At 40.8% G+C, this 19,929-nt stretch overlaps 1 protein-coding gene across 2 annotated transcripts in view; it reads left to right on the top strand.

Moving 5' to 3' along the window:
* Positions 1-19,929, top strand: part of GATB (glutamyl-tRNA amidotransferase subunit B) — a 248,921-nt gene that overhangs the window by 129,577 nt on the left and 99,415 nt on the right. For both annotated transcript variants that reach the window (XM_040418542.1, XM_040418541.1), the window contains one exon: positions 2,759-2,881. In XM_040418542.1, coding sequence (XP_040274476.1) covers positions 2,759-2,881 — 123 coding nt within the window. The remainder of the gene's footprint in view (positions 1-2,758; positions 2,882-19,929) is intronic.

Here is a 19,929-nt window from a genome sequence, read left to right as displayed (position 1 = left end):
TCTGAGAGAGGTACAATACTACATATATTCTGGTCTTGTCCCCTTCTATCGGCATTTTGGAACTCTGTATGGGAAATTACTTCTAAGTTCACTACATATACCCTCCCTAAGACACCTGCTTTTTTCCTGCTCCATCAGTGCGAGATTCCTTTGTCATCCTACAACAAGTCTGTGGTAAGGCACTTGGTAAATGCGGCCAGAGCTTGCATCCCATGCCTATGGAGGCAATCATCTGCTCCCTCCATATCAATGTGGATCAATAGAGTTCAGGAGATTATGAGAATGGAAGACCTCACTTCATCAATGAGACATACTGAAAAAAGTTTCACCAAGACCTGGAGTCATTGGTTGAACTTCTTTGAATCGGTGGAAGGAAAAACACTCATAGCATCTGAATGAGAGTGCAGGTTGGGATATGATGTCCCCCTTCCCTTTTCCCTTCCCTCCACCCTTGTTCTTTCCTTCCCTGTCCCCCCCTTTCCTTGTCTACTTTATTTCGCGACAGTGATTTCGGATTCAATTTGCTTTTTATTGTTCCACATGATATTGTGGTATTCCCGAGAAGGGTTTTATAATTTTTTGACTTGTCATTTGTCATTTACTGTACTCATGCTTTATTAATGAGTTGTATTCATTATCAGTCCTATTGTCCACCATGCTTTGGGTTTTTAAAAATTAAAAAATCTTAAATAAAGAATTTACAAAAAAAAAAAAAAAACTGCAGATAAAAGTATATTGAATATTGATTAGTATAAAAGGAGAAGATAGTGAAGGCAGGGTGGTGGCCCTTAAATGATCACTATGCTTTCAACCAACTTTGCATATTTGCATAGATCAATAGTAGAGGTAAGTATAAGAAACTTTATAATACATCTTATCAGAAAAATAGCTTCTTTCTCTACTTATCAGGTTCCTTTCCAAACACCCCCACCCCTGTCATAAACTGTCCGCTTACTTTGAATTCACTGTTAAATCTGTCTTGGGAGATGAGACAGACTTTCAACTCACTAAGGGATCAGATTGCATGCTACTTATATAAGTTTATGCAGAGGGGAGAGAAATAAGGAGCCGACAAAGACACACAGAGGCATGCTGTAGGTCCTTTATTGTCTCAGCCACTCCGTTCATACGAATACTTCCCAGTACTTCTCTATAATGTCTTCCATGCTGCTGTTGCTTCTCTGCACATGAGAGAGAATGATAGGGAAGCAAAATCTCCTGTTTTCTGTGTACTGTGTATGGGAGACATCACAGCAGCTAGTGTCCATCCACTAGCTCAGAGACGCCTTCGAATTAAAGAGAGTCTGCAGAGGGGAAACCTGGTAAAAATGGTATATACATATATAGTGGTATATATAGTGTTACGTCTTTTGTACACACACAGCAGCTTATTTTGAAATGTTTCCTGAAGCAAAATATACATTTTGAATGCTGTGGGTAGCATTGAAAACTTTTTTAAACATTACATTAATGACATCAATATCAGATTGGCATGGGCCCAACACCCATCAGCTGTTCAGGAGTAGCTCTGGCTCCAGAAATACACAGCTCCGGACCCTTGCTAATCTGATATTGATTACTTATCCTAGGAACAAGTCATCAGTTGTTGAATCCGGAGAACCCAGTTTTATTTTTATTTTGTCTTTTGCTTTATTTGAGCTTAAAGGGGTTATTCAAGACTATAAAATGATCCCCCATATGCCGGGCCCCTCACATTGAATATACTTACCTGGCTGTCCGTCCCCGGGGAGAAGCAGCGGGAGCGGGGAGCCAGGTAAGTACATTCAGTGTGAGGGGCCCGGCATATTTCTGGGAGCATTTAATAGTCCTGGATAACCCCTTTAAATTAGAGAGCTGGCCTGACTGATATAGCACAGAACAAGACTGAGCAGTCTCTCAATAAAAGTACATGCAATGTACTAAAAAAGGTGCCCATAGTCTTTAAAGGGATTCTGTCACCTCGTTTTAGGTTATAGAGATGCGGACATGCATGGATAGATTGCCGCTAGCATGTCCGCAATATACCTGTCCTATAGGGCTGTGTGCTTTTATTTTGTTTAAAAAAATGATTTTTGAGATATGTAAATAAGTCTTTTAAGGTGCCCAAGGGGCTGTACTAACCATCTTGGAGCCCAGCCACGCCCCCCTGTGAAGGAGCCCAGCACCGCCTGTGTCCTCCGAATCTCCTACTTTCGACACAGATTGCCGTAATCTCGGGATGCCCGAGCTCGCACATGCGCAGTGCCGGTATAGTGTTCCTTCCCTGTGCTGGCATCATCCTCAGGGAAGGAACTGCGCATGTGCGAGCTCGCGCATCGCAAGATTACGGCAATCTAACTGTCGAAAGGAGGAGATTTGGAGCACATAGGTGGTGCTAGGCTCATTCACAGGGGGGCGTGGCTGGGCACCAAGAAGGTTCGTACAGCCCCTTGGGCACCTTACAAGGCTCATTTACATATCTCTAAAATAATTTTTTTAACAAAATAAAAGGACACAGCCCTATAGGACCGGTATATTGTGGACATGCTAGCGGCAATCTAGCCGTGCATGTCCGCGTCTCTATAACCTAAAACGAGGTGACAGAATCCCTAAGCTATCTAGTTTCAAGTCTGCTTTCCTTTAGGTTCAACATTGAGGTGACAAAGTTGGCCCCGAACATTAGCCTAACATTTTGTAGTTTAGAATGGCCCAATGGGGGGGGAACCTTCATTTTAGGGAAAGTCAATTACATTACTGAGACTTATGTTTTTCCTGACAGGAATTGGACTTATGGAAATTGTAATGGAACCTGATATGACTTGTGGACTTGAAGCTGCAGCAGCTGTGCGGGAACTTCAGCTAATCTTGCAGGCTCTTGGAACAAGTCACGCAAACATGTCAGGTAATGTATTATGATATTGTGTTCATTTCTGTTTTGTCAGTTTTTTCTTTTTTAATGGCACTTACAGCTGCAATATTTTTTATGCAGCGCGGAGGCACTCCGTAGTGCTTCTGATCCGTGCCTCTGTTCCGCACCGGATCTCCCAGATTGCAGACCCATTCAAGTGAATAGGTCCACATCCTTGATATGGTGCGCACACAGTGTCACACAGCTGATCCCTGTATATTGCGCACCCACTGTTTTTCGGGCCGCAATATGGGCATGGACCTGCTACAGTTGTGTTCATGAGGCCTAACCAGGAGGTGGAACTTGGTGCTGTATTCCTGATGATGATTTTTATAGTAAAAAAAGAAAATTCAGACCATTCTTGGTGGCGCTGATGCAGAAGAAGCTCAATACTCCAATGTTACCAATAAAAGGTAATCTTTTATTCAAAGGTCTACGCGTTTCAGGGGCAAACAGCCCCCTTCATCAGGACAATAAAATTATTAGGTAATAATTTTATTGTCCTGATGAAGGGGGCTGTTTGCCCCTGAAACGCGTAGACCTTTGAATAAAAGATTACCTTTTATTGGTAACATTGGAGTATTGAGCTTCTTCTGCATCAGCGCCACCAAGAATGGTCTGAATTTTCTTTTTTTTACTGCATGTATCCTTATCCCGCTAACTGTTGTAACGGCAAGGGACACAGACCAGGGCAGCAGACGCAGTTTTTTTTCCCGTAAGCTGGACGGGTAATATCCAGCAAAACAATTCGGAGGCGTTGTGACCCATCACAACCCCAGTCGGTAAGCATAATCAGTGTATTTTCTAACACTTATTACTGTAAGGTTCTACACACGAGGCGCTGCCTCCTCTCCTCTTTCATGTGATGATGATTTTTGAGTTCTTTCCTGAGCGTAGGCCATCTGTAGAAAAATCCTGGACAGCCCCTTTTATGGACAGATACTGGTCACGTTGGCAGTCCCTGAAACATAGAAACATAGAATGTGTCGGCAGATAAGAACCATTTGGCCCATCTAGTCTGCCCAATATACTGAATACTATGGATAGCCCCCGGCCCTATCTTATATGAAGGATGGCCTTGTGCCTATCCCATGCATGCTTAAACCCCTTCACTGTATTTGCAGCTACCACTTCTGCAGGAAGGCTATTCCATGCATCCACTACTCTCTCAGTAAAGTAATACTTCCTTATATTACTTTTAAACCTTTGCCCCTCTAATTTAAAACTGTGTCCTCTTGTGGTAGTTTTTCTTCTTTTAAATATGCTCTCTTCCTTTACCGAGTTGATTCCCTTTATGTATTTAAAAGTTTCTATCATATCCCCTCTGTCTCTTCTTTCTTCCAAGCTATACATATTAAGGTCCTTTAACCTTTCCTGGTAAGTTTTATCCTGCAATCCATGTACTAATTTAGTAGCTCTTCTCTGAACTCTCTCTAGAGTATCTATATCCTTCTGGAGATATGGCCTCCAGTACTGCGCACAATACTCCAAGTGAGGTCTCACCAGTGTTCTGTACAGCGGCATAAGCACTTCACTCTTTCTACTGCTTATACCTCTCCCTATACATCCAAGCATTCTGCTGGCATTTCGTGCTGCTCTATTACATTGTCTTCTGAAATAATTACTCCTAAATCCCTTTCCTCAGATACTGAGGTCAGGACTGTGTCAAATATTCTATATTCTGCCCTTGGGTTTTTACGCCCCAGGTGCATTATCTTGCACTTATCCACATTAAATTTCAGTTTCCAGAGTTCTGACCATTCTTCTAGTTTTCCTAAATCCTTTTCCATTTGGCGTTTCCCTCCAGGAACATCAACCCTGTTACCTATCTTTGTGTCATCAGCAAAAAGACAAACCTTACCAGCGAGGCTTTTTGCAATATCACTTATGAAGATATTAAACAAAATTGGTCCCAGTACAGATCCCTGTGGAACCCCACTGGTAACATGACCTTGTTTTGAATGTTCTCCATTGACTACAACCCTCTGCTGTCTGTCACTCAGCCACTGCCTAATCCACTCAACAATATGGGAGTCCATGCTCAATGACTGCAGTTTATTGATAAGTCTTCTATGTGGGACAGTGTCAAAAGCCTTACTAAAATCTAGATATGCGATGTCTACTGCACCTCCACCGTCTATTATTTTATTCACCCAGTCAAAAAAATCTATAAGATTTGTTTGACATGATCTCCCTGAAGTAAACCCATGATGTTTTTCATCTTGCAATCCATGGGATTTTAGATGTTCCACAATCCTATCCTTTAATAGGGTTTCCATTAATTTGCCTACTATTGATGTCAGACTCACTGGTCTATAGTTTTCGATTCCTCCCTACTACCTTTCTTGTGAATGGGCACGACATTAGCCAATTTCCAATCTTCCGGGACGACTCCTGTTACTAATGATTGGTTAAATAAATCTGTTAACGGTTTTGCCAGCTCACCACTAAGCTCTTTTAATAATTTTGGGTGTATCTCATCAGGCCCCTGTGACTTATTTGTCTTCACCTTAGACAGCAAACTTAGAACATCTTCCTCTGTAAAGATACATGCATCAAACGATTTATTAGTCATTCTTTCTAGTGGAGGTCCTTCTCCTTTTTCTTTTGTAAAAACTGAACAGAAGTATTCATTAAGGCAGTCGGCTAGCCCTTTATTCTCTTCTACATACCTTCCGTCCTTTGTTTTTAATTTAGTTATTCCTTGTTTTAATTTCCTTTTTTCATTTATATATCTGAAGAATGTCTTATCCCCTTTTTTCATAGACTGAGCTAGTTTTTCTTCTGCCTGCGCTTTAGAAGTTCTTATAACTTGCTTGGCCTCTCTCTGCCTAATCTTGTAGATTTCCTTATCTTCATTGCTCTGGGTTTTTTTATAATTACAAAATGCTAGCTTTTTATTTTTAATGATTTGGGCCACTTCTGCTGAGTACCACAGTGGTCTCCTCCTTTTTTTGCTTTTACTGACAAGTCTAATGCAATTTTCTGTTGCCTTCAATAATGCACCTTTTAAGTAGTCCCATTTCTCCTGGACTCCATGTAATCCGTTCCAGTCTGATAAGGACTCATTTATGACTAATTTCATTTTTGAAAAGTCTGTTTTTCTAAAATCTAAAACTTTTGTTTTTGTGTGGTGGGACTCTTTCACAGTTCTTATATTAAACCACACTGACTGGTGATCACTAGTTCCCAAGGTTTCGCCTACAATGACATCATATACCGAATCCCCGTTTGTGAATACCAAATCCAAAATGGCCTCCCTCCGGGTTGGCTCCTCAACCACTTGTTGTAGAGATAACCCCAGTAGGGAATTTAGAATATCTGTACTCCTGGTAGAACTTGCTATTTTGGTTTTCCAGTTTATATCTGGGAGATTGAAATCTCCCATAATGATAACTTCTCCTTTCATTGTCATTTTAGCTATTTCTTCAACTAGTAGATCATCTAGTTCTTTAACTTGACCAGGTGGTCTATATATCACACCTACACGAGTTACTGCATGGTTAGCAAACTGCAACGTAACCCAAACTGACTCTATGTTGGCCTCACCAACTTGTATTAGGTTAGATTTAATGCTATCTTTCACATACAGGGCCACTCCTCCTCCTTTCTTGCCTTCTCTGTCTCTTCTGTATAAAGAGTACCCTGGTATGGTTATGTCCCAGTCATTTCTTTCATTAAACCATGTCTCCGTAACAGCCACTAAATCTACATTCTCAGATGCCATTATTGAATCAAGTTCATTGATTTTTTTACCTAAACTGCGAGCATTTGTAGACAGGACTCTGAGCTTATCATTTCTTAACCTCTGTGCTTCTGACCTGTTCTGGCATTGTTTCGGGGGGCAAATGGACTCTTTTATTTTCACTCTTTTGCCCCCCCTTCCTAGTTTAAATACTCTTTCGCAAATTCTTGGAGTTGTTCACTAAGTACATTTGTTCCTTTGAGAGAAAGATGCAAATTATCTTTTTTGTACAGTTCCTTTCTATTCCAAGTAGAGCTATCATGAGAAACAAAGCCAAATCCTTGCTCTTGACACCATTTACCAAGCCATATGTTGAACTCCTTTATGCGCCTCTGCCTATCATTCTGAACATTATGCACAGGCAGAACTTCAGAAAATGAAATGGTGGATGCAAAATCCTGTACGTCATTACCAAGTGTGATAAAAGATTTTTTCACCTCTGACACTTCATTGCAAGCCAGGTCATTTGTCCCTAGATGGACAAGAACATCCACGTCCCCTTCCTGCTTTGCTTGCTTAACAATATTAATAATACGTCTTCTATCTCTTCTAGCAGTAGCCCCAGGGAGACATCTCACAAAACCATTTTCTTTATGGGCACCTTAAAAGACTTTCTTCTTATGATTGAATCACCCAGCAACAGCTGCTTCCTTTGAGACTTCCTTTGAAAATTAATCTCTGTGGAGAAAGTCTGCCTATTGGAAGTTGCTTGATCATTTGTTTTAAGCTACTTTCACACTGGCGTTTTGGCTTTCAGTTTGTGATATCCGTTCCAAAACGGATCAGTTTTGCCCTAATGCATCCTGAATGGATAAGGATCCGCTCAGAATGCATCAGTTTGCCTCCGTTCAGCCTCCATTCCGCTTTAGAAAGGCGGACACCAAAACGCTGCTTGCAGCGTTTTGGTGTCTGACTGACGAAACTAAGCCAATATGACACAATATGGCGCAATAGAAAACTGATCCGTCCCACATTGACTTTCAATGGTGTTCAAAACTGATCAATTTTGGCTATATTAAAGATAATACAAACGGATCCGTTCTGAACGGATGCATGCGGTTGTATTATCTGAATGGATCCGTCTGTGCAGATCCATGACGGATCCGCACCAAACGCGAGTGTGAAAGTAGCCTTAGATGAGTTTAGTGTAAAGGAATGACTGTGCTGCAGGGAAGATGAGGGAGCTCATGTTGAACCAGTTGAAATCATTATAAGAGAAAAACTTAGCAGATGGTTGTCTGTCTTTCATGCAGTCATCATGGAGATGACAAACCATGCAATGTAGTTTCAAGGATATCCAGATCTTGCAGGCTGCTCTTGACTTAATGAAGGAGGTGTTTTGGGCCATCCCAAGCTTTTGTCAACCACCAACCTGTTGCCAAAGCCTGGGCATGAGCCGATACTCTTTCTTTAATATACCAGAAGTTTAAACTGCAGCTTTCCAGTGTTCAGATTCTCTAAATGCTACCATTGAAATCAGTACGTAGCCATTATTGTTATGGGCATCTATAGACCTCTAGATATGTGGGTTTAGCTTTAGGTAATACAGGGATCCCAGGACAGGTGACCTACCTCTCTTAGGGCATAGAACAAAGGCTGTATAAAACAAACAATCCCTTTTTAATAGTCATTTTGTGATGTTCTTATAGCTGTTGCCTGTAAATAGCTTGTTCATTGCTAATAGCAAAATACAGAGGCGGTGGGGGAACGGCCTATCAAGTGCATGATGAAATCAGACTTGGAGTGCATTATCTTTATTTTCTATTTTCCTATGGGACTCCCGCAAGTTTCTGTGCGTGCTCCGTTTTTGTGAGTGACTAGCACAGTACTTAATTGGTTACTCTGTAGTGAATTTCCATCACTGCATGTTTTCCCATTTTCATATCTCCTGTTTGTCATTTTTAATTTACAGTTCTGGAATTACATTGACAGTAAGGCCATTAAACTGTCCCAGAAAGCTGACAACTGTAAAGTAACAAACAGTGATGCTTGTCCTTGTATATTCTGCAAATCATCTGCAATTCAGATAGTAACTATTAAGAAGAGTCTGTCACCACCAGAAAATACTGGTATAGCCATGAGACCCCTGATTTCAAAGATGTAATTATATTAGGCGTATTTCTGGCGCAGATTGACACACAAACGTCCTTTAGGCATAGAAAATGGTCTGAATGTAAGGCAGCTAGGAAGCTGTTGTACATTTAGAAACGGCATTGGATCTGCCGAACTTATGTTGAGGCCGGCGCCACTACTTAACTTTTGTGGATCCACCGCCTCATCTTCTTATATTGTATTCTTCTCCAGAAGTCTGCAATTAATACAAGCCCGAACCTCTTAACATTCAGACTCCTCTCAAACGGTGTTTTGAAGCTCCCGGCAGTGAGAGGTGTGCTGTGTATTTTTGATGTCGATCGGATTTCTAGTTTTTAATAAATGTGCATTTAAAAATAAACAAATTTCCCATAGAAATGAATGGCAGAATTCTGCAATTAATACAGCCCAAACCACTGAACATCCACTGAAACTGCATTTCAAAGCGCTGAGAGGTGTGCTGTGTATTTTTGGAATCAATAGGATAGGTTGTTTTTAATAAATTTACGTTTAAAAACTAAAAAAATAACAAGCCTAGAAACGAATGGCAGAATTCAGCGATTAATACAGCCCAGACCCTTTAATGTACAGACTCCGTTCAAACTGCAGTGGACTCAACATGCCTCAGATCCATCCAATCAATGTGTCCATTACACTGGTAAAACACCTATACTGGTTGTTTAGTAGCTCCTCTTTACAGTACAGTGCGGTACTACATGTCCTGTACTGCACTCTGTCTGTGCTAGGCACCAGGTGACGGCGGCTCCGTTTTATTTTCCTGGTACACTGTTGTGCTATACAGGACCCTGAAGAAACTCCTCTCTTTCTCATAGAAAGCGATTTACAGTCTCCAACTTCTATTTCTCACTCTCATATGTTAGGACTTGCTTTGTCTGTCTTAGGCAACTTTCACACTTGTGTTTTGGGCTGATCCGTCATGGATCTGCAAAAATGGATCCGTTGCAATAATACAACCGCATGCATCCGTCATTAAAGGATCCGTTTGAATTCTCTGTAACATAGCCAAGACGGATCCGTAATGAACTCCATTGAAAGTCAATGGGAGACGGATCTGTTTTCTATTGTGCCAGATTGTGTCAGAGAAAACGGATCTGTCCCATTGACTTACATTGTGTGCCAGGACGGATCCGTTTGGCTCAGTTTCGTCAAGCGGACAGCAAAACACTGCAGGCAGCATTTTGGTGTCCGCCTCCAGAGCGGAATGGAGACTGATCAGAGGCAAACTGATGCATTCTGAGCGGATCCTTTTACATTCAGAATTCATTAGGGCAAAACTGATCTGTTTTGGACCGCTTGTGAGAGCCCATGATGGATCTCACAAACGGAAAGCCAAAACGCCAGTGTGAAAGTAGCCTTAGTTATCTGTCTGTTTTTTTTAAATTTTCATTTTTTCTTATCTTGGGATGGCATTTTGGGGGTTTCGGAACCAGTGACCAGTTTACCATAGTAATGGACTCAGGTTACAATGGTTTCAACACAGAATGGTTGTCCCAGAACAAATTAATCAGACATGGTATGACATCTTTTTTGTACAGCTAGAGGCATATGTAAGGCTAAAGCCTGTATTACATAGGCAGATCAGCAAGCAATTGTTTCCTCCCAGCAATCACTAGCTAGCTAGCAGAGGAGAACTCTTCTATTACATCCAGCGATCGCTATGCCATCACTCGTCCCCAAACTGTCTAGTGGTTTGCCGTCGGCTATTAGACAGCACGATCTGCCGCATGTAATTGCCGATTTTTAAGCATGCTTAAAAATCAGAATTTGCTCGTTAATCAGGCAAACGGCGGCAGTATTACACTGCAAGATGATCGCTAACGAGCGTTCGTACGATCGCTCATTAGCGATTATCGGCCAAAATATTGGCCTGTGTAATACAGCCTTATGACAGCAGCACCATGCACACAGATAACACTGAATACATCTCCATTACTTGTCATAATCTATGCCATTTCTATTGACTCATTCGTTTTCTCCCTGCAAAACAGTGTCTATACTGACAATACTTTTCATAGTTACAGCTAATTAATTAATTAATTTAAAGTTAAATACAGGACACAATCTCTTGAAAGGTAACTTACATTGATTACATAGGACTCTGCAGGTCACTGGAGGTAGGAACGCAACTTGCCAATGTGGTTTTCTTCTGCTTTTTCATTAGCTTCATGGTCAGTCATTGGCGATAATGAGCAGACTGCATGGCCTCCATTAAAAACCCTTTAAGCCCTATCAGTAACATGCCAAGCCCATATAAGAGTGTGACGTGTATGTGTGTTAAGTGGTAGGTACAGTGCCCACATTTACTAATACTGTCTAAAAGTAAAGGCCCCTTTATACTGCTCAATTGACGACCATCACCAAGGAAGCGTTCCTTCCCAGCGTTCCTTGCCTGCTCCTCAGTGAGGAAGACCGCTCCATTTACATGCAGAGATCTCCTCCACAGTATGTGGAGGAGTGATAGCTAATGCCATTGCTTATCCTCATACAGACTCATTGTTTTACGGCGGCAGACGCTGTTTAGATGCCACAATCTGCTGCAAGCAAACAATGATTTAAGTGACCAAATAAAAGATCCCATTACCCGATGAATGAGCGTTTCGCTCGTTCATTGGGTAATTGGCGGCACCTTTACACCGGCAGATCATCGCTAACAAGCGTTCCTCCAAATGCTTGTTAGCAATGATCTGCCCAATGCTCGGGCGATGTAAAGGGACCTTAAGACTAATACCCCGAACCTCTGACGAAGTTGCATCACAGCGAATCATCTCGGGTGGGGAGTAGTGTTAGGCGCTTCATTTTAGGCAGGCTACTGGCGCTTTGGTCCTTGAATATATGGAAACATATCCATCACCCAATTCACAACAAGTGTGGCTTTTTTGAGGAAGTGTGTGCACGTTTACAGCCTAGCTGGAAAGAAAGAAATATACAGTGAATAAGCAATGCATATTTGAGTTAATACCCTGGAGATAGAAATACATAATCCCAAGACGATTTATTGAGATAGGTTTAGCCAACTCATACTCTCCTATAGGGACATATTCCATTCAGGGCATTGCAAACGGCATATATGATGAGTAGCCACTCACACGTCTTTTGCTACAATGTTACAATGTTGAAGGGATTAGAAACCAGTGCAGTACCTGAGAGTTTTAGTGTTGTGGGGTTCATGGTTTACTAGAAACCACTATTTTAATAATGATCTAATAAAGTATATGTCTTTTAATTTACAATAAGTAGTGCCCCTACATGGATTTCTGGTCTCTGACCGGTTGAATATCGAGGTTTACCTCCCGCGGGTCTCTACTAGGGCCCATATAGTAGTGTAAGGGTAGAAAAGCATCTAAAACAGATTAATAAATGTTGTCCAATGCATGTCCACCAGATTTTTGGTCCACATTGTTCCAGAATTCCGCCAAATTCTGGTTAATAAATCTCGCCCAGTGTTTGTATAAGGCCCAAATTGGTTCTGAATTAGTTTAAGGGAAACGTGTTATTCTACAAAGGGAAATCTATGGACTCCACTTACCGGAGATGAAAATTTCTTAGTAGTCTTGCTACTTTTGAACCATTTAGGGACACATATTATGAAAAATATTATAATACATTTTGTCCCCTCATAAAGGTCTGTCAGGTTCCCTTTTTCTATTGGACCGAATAGTGCAACAACGCAGTAGAAACGTGGCAGAAAAGTGTGAACAGAGCGTTTTTTTTGTTGGAAAGGTATCCATTTTATGAAAAGAACAAAACTGTTGTAAGCAAAAAATCTTAAAAATCAAAGGGTTATTGCAAGTGCATGTTTCAATAACATCAGTTTGGTATTCGTAAATGGCTGGTTGTACATTGTGGCCTGTAAGCGGCACTTTCCGGTATATTGTACTTCTCTGCATCTGCTCTTATACATTCATTCCATTATGCTTCTAAGAGAGGCTTACCTTTCAGGTTTCTAGACCCCGCCATGCCCCCTTTTTTAGACCTGGGGTGAGCGGGGAAGAAGTCACAGATTTGGCCGCAACAAAATTGGTGAAAGACTACTAAGAAATCCTCATAAATGACCTCCTTTATTTTTTATGTTGGTATTTTCTATACAGTCCATAATCCAGTTTAATTTATTTTTTGTTTAAAGGGAGTCTGTCACCAACTTTTCATGTTTTACCCTTATATTGTGTTCTTGGACATGCACATGCACACACAATAATACCGGTACTTTTCTTCTTTTGCTCCAAATCTGTAAAGCTGTAGAAACGAGGTTATAATGGTATGCAAATGAGGGCTCACAAGTGCCCAGGGGCAGCGTTCTTGCTGTAAGTGCCCAGGCCCCTCTGCGTTTTGCTCACCTAACTCCTCCGCAGTGTATCGTCTGGACAGCCCTTTCATGATGTGTGTACACAGTTCACCACTGGGCTCCGGGCACACGCACTCCGAGGGCATCGGCTTCATTTGTAGCTACTGGCACGAAATTGCCAAAGATGGAAGAGGTGGAACGGGAAGAGACAGCAGTGGCAATGTGGTTATGGGAGTGCGCATGCCTGGGCCCAGTGCTAAACTGTGCTTGCATGAGATCTCGGGAACTGGAGAGGTTGATGTAACATCATGAAAGGGCTGGCCAAACGATATACTGGGGAGGAGTTAGGTGTGCAAAACACCTGGGCAATTGTGGGGCCTCATTTGCATACTATTATAACCTCGTTTTTGCAGCTTTACAGAATCAGCCCAAAACAAGAAAGGTACCGATATTATCGTATGTGTGCAAAAACGCAATGTAAGCAGTGTAAAACATGAAAAGTTGGTGAGACTCCCTTTAACCCCTTAAGGACTCAGCCCCATTTTTTGCAAATCTGACCAATGTTATTTTAAGTGCTGATAACTTTAAAACGCTTTGACTTATCCAGGCTTTTTCGTCGCATATTGTACTTCATGACACTGGTAAAATGAAGAAAAAAAAATTCATTTTTATTTATAAAGAAAATACTAAATTTACCAAAAATTTGAAGCCCCCTGATGCACCCCTAAAGTAGAAACTCCATAAAAGTGACCCCATCTAAGAAACTACACCCCTCAAGGTATTTAAAACTGATTTTTACAAACGTTGTTAACCCTTTAGGTGTTCCACAAGAATTAATGGAAAATAGAGATACAATTTCAAAATTTCACTTTTTTGGCAGATTTTCCATTTTAATAATTTTTTTCCAGTTACAAAGCAAGGGTTAACAGCCAAACCAAACTCAATATTTATGGCCCCGATTCTGTAGTTTACAGAAACACCCCATATGTGGTCGTAAACCGCTGTACAGGCACACGGCAGGGCGCAGAAGGAAAGGAATGCCATACGGTTTTTGGAAGGCAGATTTTGCTGGACAGTTTTATGTCCAATTTGAAGCCCCCCTGATGCAACCCTAGAGTAGAAACTCCATAAAAGTGACCCAATCTAAGAAACTACACCCCTCAAGGTATTAAAAACAGATTTTACAAACGTCGGTAACCCTTTAGGTGTTCCACAAGAGTTATTGGCAAATGGAGATGAAATTTCTGAATTGAAATTTTTGGGCAAATTTTCAATTTTAATCAATTTTTCCCAGTAACAAAGCAAGGGTTAACAGCCAAACAAAACTTAATATTTATGGCCCTGATTCTGTAGTTTACAGAAACACCCCATATGTGGTCGTAAACTGCTCTACGGGCACACGGCAGGGCGCAGAAGGAAAGGAATGCCATATGGCTTTTGGAAGGCAAATTTTGCTGGACTTTTTTTTTTGACACCATGTCCCATTTGAAGCCCCCCTGATGCGCCCCTAGAGTAGAAACTCCAAAAAAGTGACCCCATTTTAGAAACTACTTGATAGGGTGGCAGTATTGTTGGTACTAGTTTAGGGTACATATGATTTTTGGTTGCTCTATATTATACTTTTTGTGAGGCAAGGTAACAAGAAATAGCTGTTTTGGCACCGTTTTTATTTTTTGTTATTTACAACATTCATCTGACAGGTTAGATTATGTGATATTTTTTATAGGCCAGGTTGTCACAGATGCGGCGATACCTAATATGTATATATTTTTTTTATTTATGTAAGTTTTACACAATGATTTCTTTTTTGAAACAAAAAAATCATGTTTTAGTGTTTCCATAGTCTGATAGCCATAATTTTTTCAGTTTTTGGGCGATTACCTTGGGTAGGGTATGATTTTTATGGGATAAGATGACCGTTTCATTGGCATTAATTTGGGGTGCGTGTGACTTTTTGATCGCTTGCTATTACACTTTTTGTGATGTAAGGTGACAGTCTTTTTTTACACCGTTTTTATTTTTATTTTTTTACGGTATTCACCTATGGAGTTAGGTCATGTGATATTTTTATAGAGCAAGTTATTACGGACGTTGCGATACCTAATATATATACTTTTATTTATTTATGTGAGTTTTACACAATGATTTCATTTTTGAAGCAAAAAAAAAATCATATTTTAGTGTTTCCATAGTCTGAGAGCCATAATTTTTTCAGTCTTTGGGCGATTACCTTGGGTAGGGTATGATTTTTGCGGGATGAGATGACTGTTTTATTGGCACAATTTTGGGGTACGTGTGACTTTTTGATCGCTTGCTATTACACTTTTTGTGATGTAAGGTGACAAAAAATGGTTTATTTAGCACAGTTTTTATTTTTTACGGTATTCACCTATGGAGTTAGGTCATGTGATATTTTTATAGAGCCGGTCTATACGGACGCGGCGATACGTAATATGTATACTTTTTTTTTAATGTAAGTTTTACATAATAATTTCATTTTTGAAACAAAAAAAAATCATGTTTTAGTGTCTCCATATTCTGAGAGCCATAGTTTTTTCAGTTTTTGGGCGATTATCTTAGGTAGGGTCTCATTTTTTGTGGGATGAGATGACGGTTTGATTGGCACTATTTCGGGGTGCATATGACTTTTTGATTGCTTGCTATTACACTTTTTGTGATGTAAGGTGACAAAAAATGGTTTATTTAGCACAGTTTTTCTTTTTTATGGTGTTCATCTGAGGGGTTAGGTCATGTGATATTTTTATAGAGCCGGTCTATACGGACGCGGCGATACCTAATATGTATACTTTTTTTTAAATGTAAGTTTTACACAATAACAGCTTTTTTAAAACAAATAAAGATGTTTTAGTGTCTCCATATTCTGAGCCATAGTTTTTTTTTTTTTTTTGGGCGATTGTCTCAGGTAGGGGGTCATTTTTTGCGGGATGAGGTGACGGTTAGATTGGTACTATTTTGGTGGGCAAACACCTTTTTGATCGCTTGCTGTTGTACTTTTTGTGGTGTAAGGTGACAAAAAACTGGTTTATTTAGCACTGTTTTTATTTTTTACGGTGTTCATCTGAGGGGTTAGGTCATGTGATATGTTTATAGAGCCGGTCGATACGGACACGGCAATACCTAATATGTCAACTTTTTTTTTAACTTTATTTGTGGAAAATGACGTTTTTGTTTATTTTTACTTGAAACTTAATTTTTTGGGTGGAAAACTTTATCTTTTTTTTTTACTTTCAGTACTTCTGTATTGGAATGCATTGGCTGTATGAGTAATTTTTGTGTGTATTACTCATAATGCTTCTGGCCTGTGAGATCCAGGGGGCTGGATCTCACAGGCTCGTCACCGGAAGGCAGCGCAGATGCCTACAGCCGCATGGGGACCCGATGGCACCGCCGCCCGCCAGATAAGGTAAAACCGAAAACCGCAGGTCTGAATTGACCTGCGGTTTGCTGCGATCGCCGATGTGGGGGGGGGGATGGGGTGTGTGTGTCACATGACACCCCTTCCCCGGCGTTGTGACAGGATGCCCGCTGAATGAATTCAGCGGACATCCTGTTGCGATTAACCCCCGCCGCAATGTAATTTTGAAGTTAAGTGCCGATACGCCCTGGGTCGTTAAGGCAAACATGGCGTACCAGTACGTCCTAAGTCCTTAAGGGGTTAAAGGGTTTCTGTCACCTGAAAAATGGGTATTAAGCTGGCTGACATTAGTGATGTGCTAATGTCAGCTGAACATATCTATATTAGTGCCATCTCACTGCGTGCCGCCGTTATTGAGAAAAAAAACTTTTATAATATGCTAATTAGCCTCTAGGAGCAGGGGGGGGCGTTGCACCTGCTCCTAGAGGCTCCGTTCTCCCACCTTTGGCCATGCCCTGCTACACTAGATTGACAGGGGCAGGCATCGTTGGTCTCCTACCTCCGGCCCTGTCTGCAGTGTGAATCATGCGCCGTTCAGTATTTGGCGCAGGTGCAGTCAGTGAAGGGCGCTCGCCGGCTGCCAGCTTCCTCACTGCGCCTGCGCAGATTTACACTGCAGACACTCCTAGAGGCTAATTAGCATATTATACAAGTTAGTTTTTCTCAATGACGGCAGCACATAGTGAAATGGGACTAATATAGTTATGCTCAGCTGACATTTGCTCATCACTAATGTCAGCCAGCTTAATACCCATTTTTCAGATGACAGAAACCCTTTAAACATTTGGGTATACTGCAACCAAAATTCTACAACAAAGTTCATGTAAATGGTTTTTCAAAAAATCCATTCATGCAGAGCAGAAAAAAAGTCTTCATGGATTTCAGAGCATGCTGTGGATTTTATAACCTACAGCTTGCTTTGTTATGCTGTGGGTTTGTTTCAGATTTGTGGCGGATTTCCTCCACACTTTTATTAGAGGTTAGATCAATGTAAAACCATCTGAAAGTCCTCGTTATTACATGCTGATTTACAGCCGTGTTTCAGAGGTTCCGCAATATGAGAGCCTAGCCAAAAAGTTCTCACTTCAGGGAGAATGATGAACAACTACTGCAGATGCACCAAATGAAAACCTCTGGTGCTGGTACATTTTGCAAAAATTAAAGGAAAATGTGTCACCAAAAATGTTTTCTGCCAGTTAACCCTTTCACAACCAGATTTTATTTTTATTTTTTGTTTTTGCGTTTTCATTTTTCTTCCCTATCTTCCTTGAGCCATAACTTTTGCAGTTTACATAGCTGTATGAGGGCTTATTGTTTGCGGGCCCAGTTGTACTTTTTAATGCCACCATTAATTATGGCATAAAATGTAGTGGGAATCAGTAAAGAAATTCCAAATGGGGTGGAATTGGAAAAAAAAACGCAATTCCTCCAACGTTTTACGGGTTTTGTTCCCACAGCGTTTCCTTTGCGGCAAAACTGACCCATGTCCAGTACGATTACAACGATACCCCATATGTATAGGTTTTTTATGTCTAAATAGTGTAAAAATAAATGTTAACTTTGATATAGGTATTTTTTTTTTTTTACATCACCATATTCTGACCCCCATACCTTTTTATACTTATGTCTACTGAGCTGTTTAGGGGCTCATTTTTTGCAGTGCAATCCTTAGTTTTTATTGATACCATTTTGGAGTGTGTGTGACTTTTTGATCACATTTTAGAGAAGCAATGAAAAATTATGGCAAATCGGCCATTTAGACCTTTTTTTCTGCAGTGATACCCATGTAGTTTTTATTTATTGTTATATAGGTATTTATTTTTTAACTATTATTAATTTATTTAATTCATTTTTTATTTTGTACTATCAGGGATTTTTAAAAAGGGGTTTGGACTGAAAATTGATCATTTCTTATCCTGGTCTGCCATCTGGTGGCCAAAATAAAAATTGCAGCACAAACACTATCAGCCTTGTCAGTGAGGCTCGTAGTGTTCAGTGCAACTACTGATGCCCTCATTGGCCGCAGTTTTTTTTTGCGCATTTAGATGCCGTGATTTCCCTTGATCACGGCATCTAAAGCCTTTAATTATCGTGATCGACATTATTGCCGTTCACGGTAATTAGCCGCAGGTCTCTGCTGTTTGAAAAAGCAGAGACTTGCCGGCCATGATGCCCGCTGCACGTGCGAGCGGGCGCCATGTTCCCACATCGCTCCAGTGCCATACATGTACGGCGCTGGGAGCGAAAGGGTTAAAACCAGAAAAACACATATCCTTTTTTCTAATCTGTTTTTATTTTCTCATTTCAGATTTATTTATTCTGCCTTAGCTGTTCTTAACAATTGCTTTACGGCAGCCCCATGGGCCATAGACACAATGAACAGGAGGGGACCTCATTGACTTCTATGGGAGTGTTTTCTGGGCATGCTCTGTGACCTGTGCAGATGTCATTGTACAAGGAAGAATAGATAAGCTCTGACATTCACCTATTATGAATGGTGGATCCCGTCTTATCTGTCATTCTAATTCTGCCTGTAATGATATCACCTCTTTCTATAGATAAGCAGATAACTGCAGTAAAGCAATCTGTACAGACCAAGAAGTAGCGCTTATTATTAGGCTTAGTTGCTAATGTGAAAACTGCCGGATATTATGGTTTTTGATATTAACATGGAAAATTAAAAATAATATCATCAAAAATTATTTTTAAATAAGTTAAACATAAAACGTGATTTAAACATTAGGTCATTTTCCCAGGTTATAGCAGCGTATCCACGGCGGTTACAGAAAGTGGACCCGCTACACACAGCCAGCTTTTTCTTCAGAAAGAGCGGTCTTCATACAACAATTTTTTTAAGTTACCAATGGACCTTCTTCTGGAAGCCTACTGTATAAACCATGTCTTTCACATGAGCGTGACGGATTAGGTCCGGATGCGTTCAGGGTGCGTTCAGTGAAACTCGCACTATTTTGCAAGCAAGTTCAGTCAATTTTGTCTGTGATTGCGTTCAGTTGTTCCGTTTTTTCCGCGCGGGTGCAATGCGTTTTGATGCGTTTTTCACGCGCGTGATAAAAAACTGAAGGTTTACAAACAACATCTCTTAGCAACCATCAGTGAAAAACGCATCGCACCCGCACTTGCTTGCGGATGCAATGCGTTTTTCACGCAGCCCCATTCTCTTCTATGGAGCCAGGGCTGCGTGAAAAACGCAGAATATAGAACATGCTGCGATTTTCACGCAACGCAGAACTGATGCGTGACAAACAACGCTCATGTACACAGACCCATTGAAATTAATGGGTCAGGATTCAGTGCGGGTGCTATGCGTTCACGTCACGCATTGCACCCGCGCGGAAAACTCGCTCGTGTGAAAGGGGCCTAAAGCTTCTGGATAGAAGACATGCATCAAGAAAGAGGGAATCTTATTAAACGCTGTGTAGGGTATAGTAGACAGTCTGATATATTAA

Source organism: Bufo bufo, chromosome 2, assembly GCF_905171765.1.
Source record: "Bufo bufo chromosome 2, aBufBuf1.1, whole genome shotgun sequence".
Taxonomy (NCBI): Eukaryota; Metazoa; Chordata; class Amphibia; order Anura; family Bufonidae; genus Bufo; species Bufo bufo.
The sequence above is the reverse complement of the archived record's forward strand: the minus strand, read 5'-3'. Positions and strand labels throughout refer to the sequence as shown.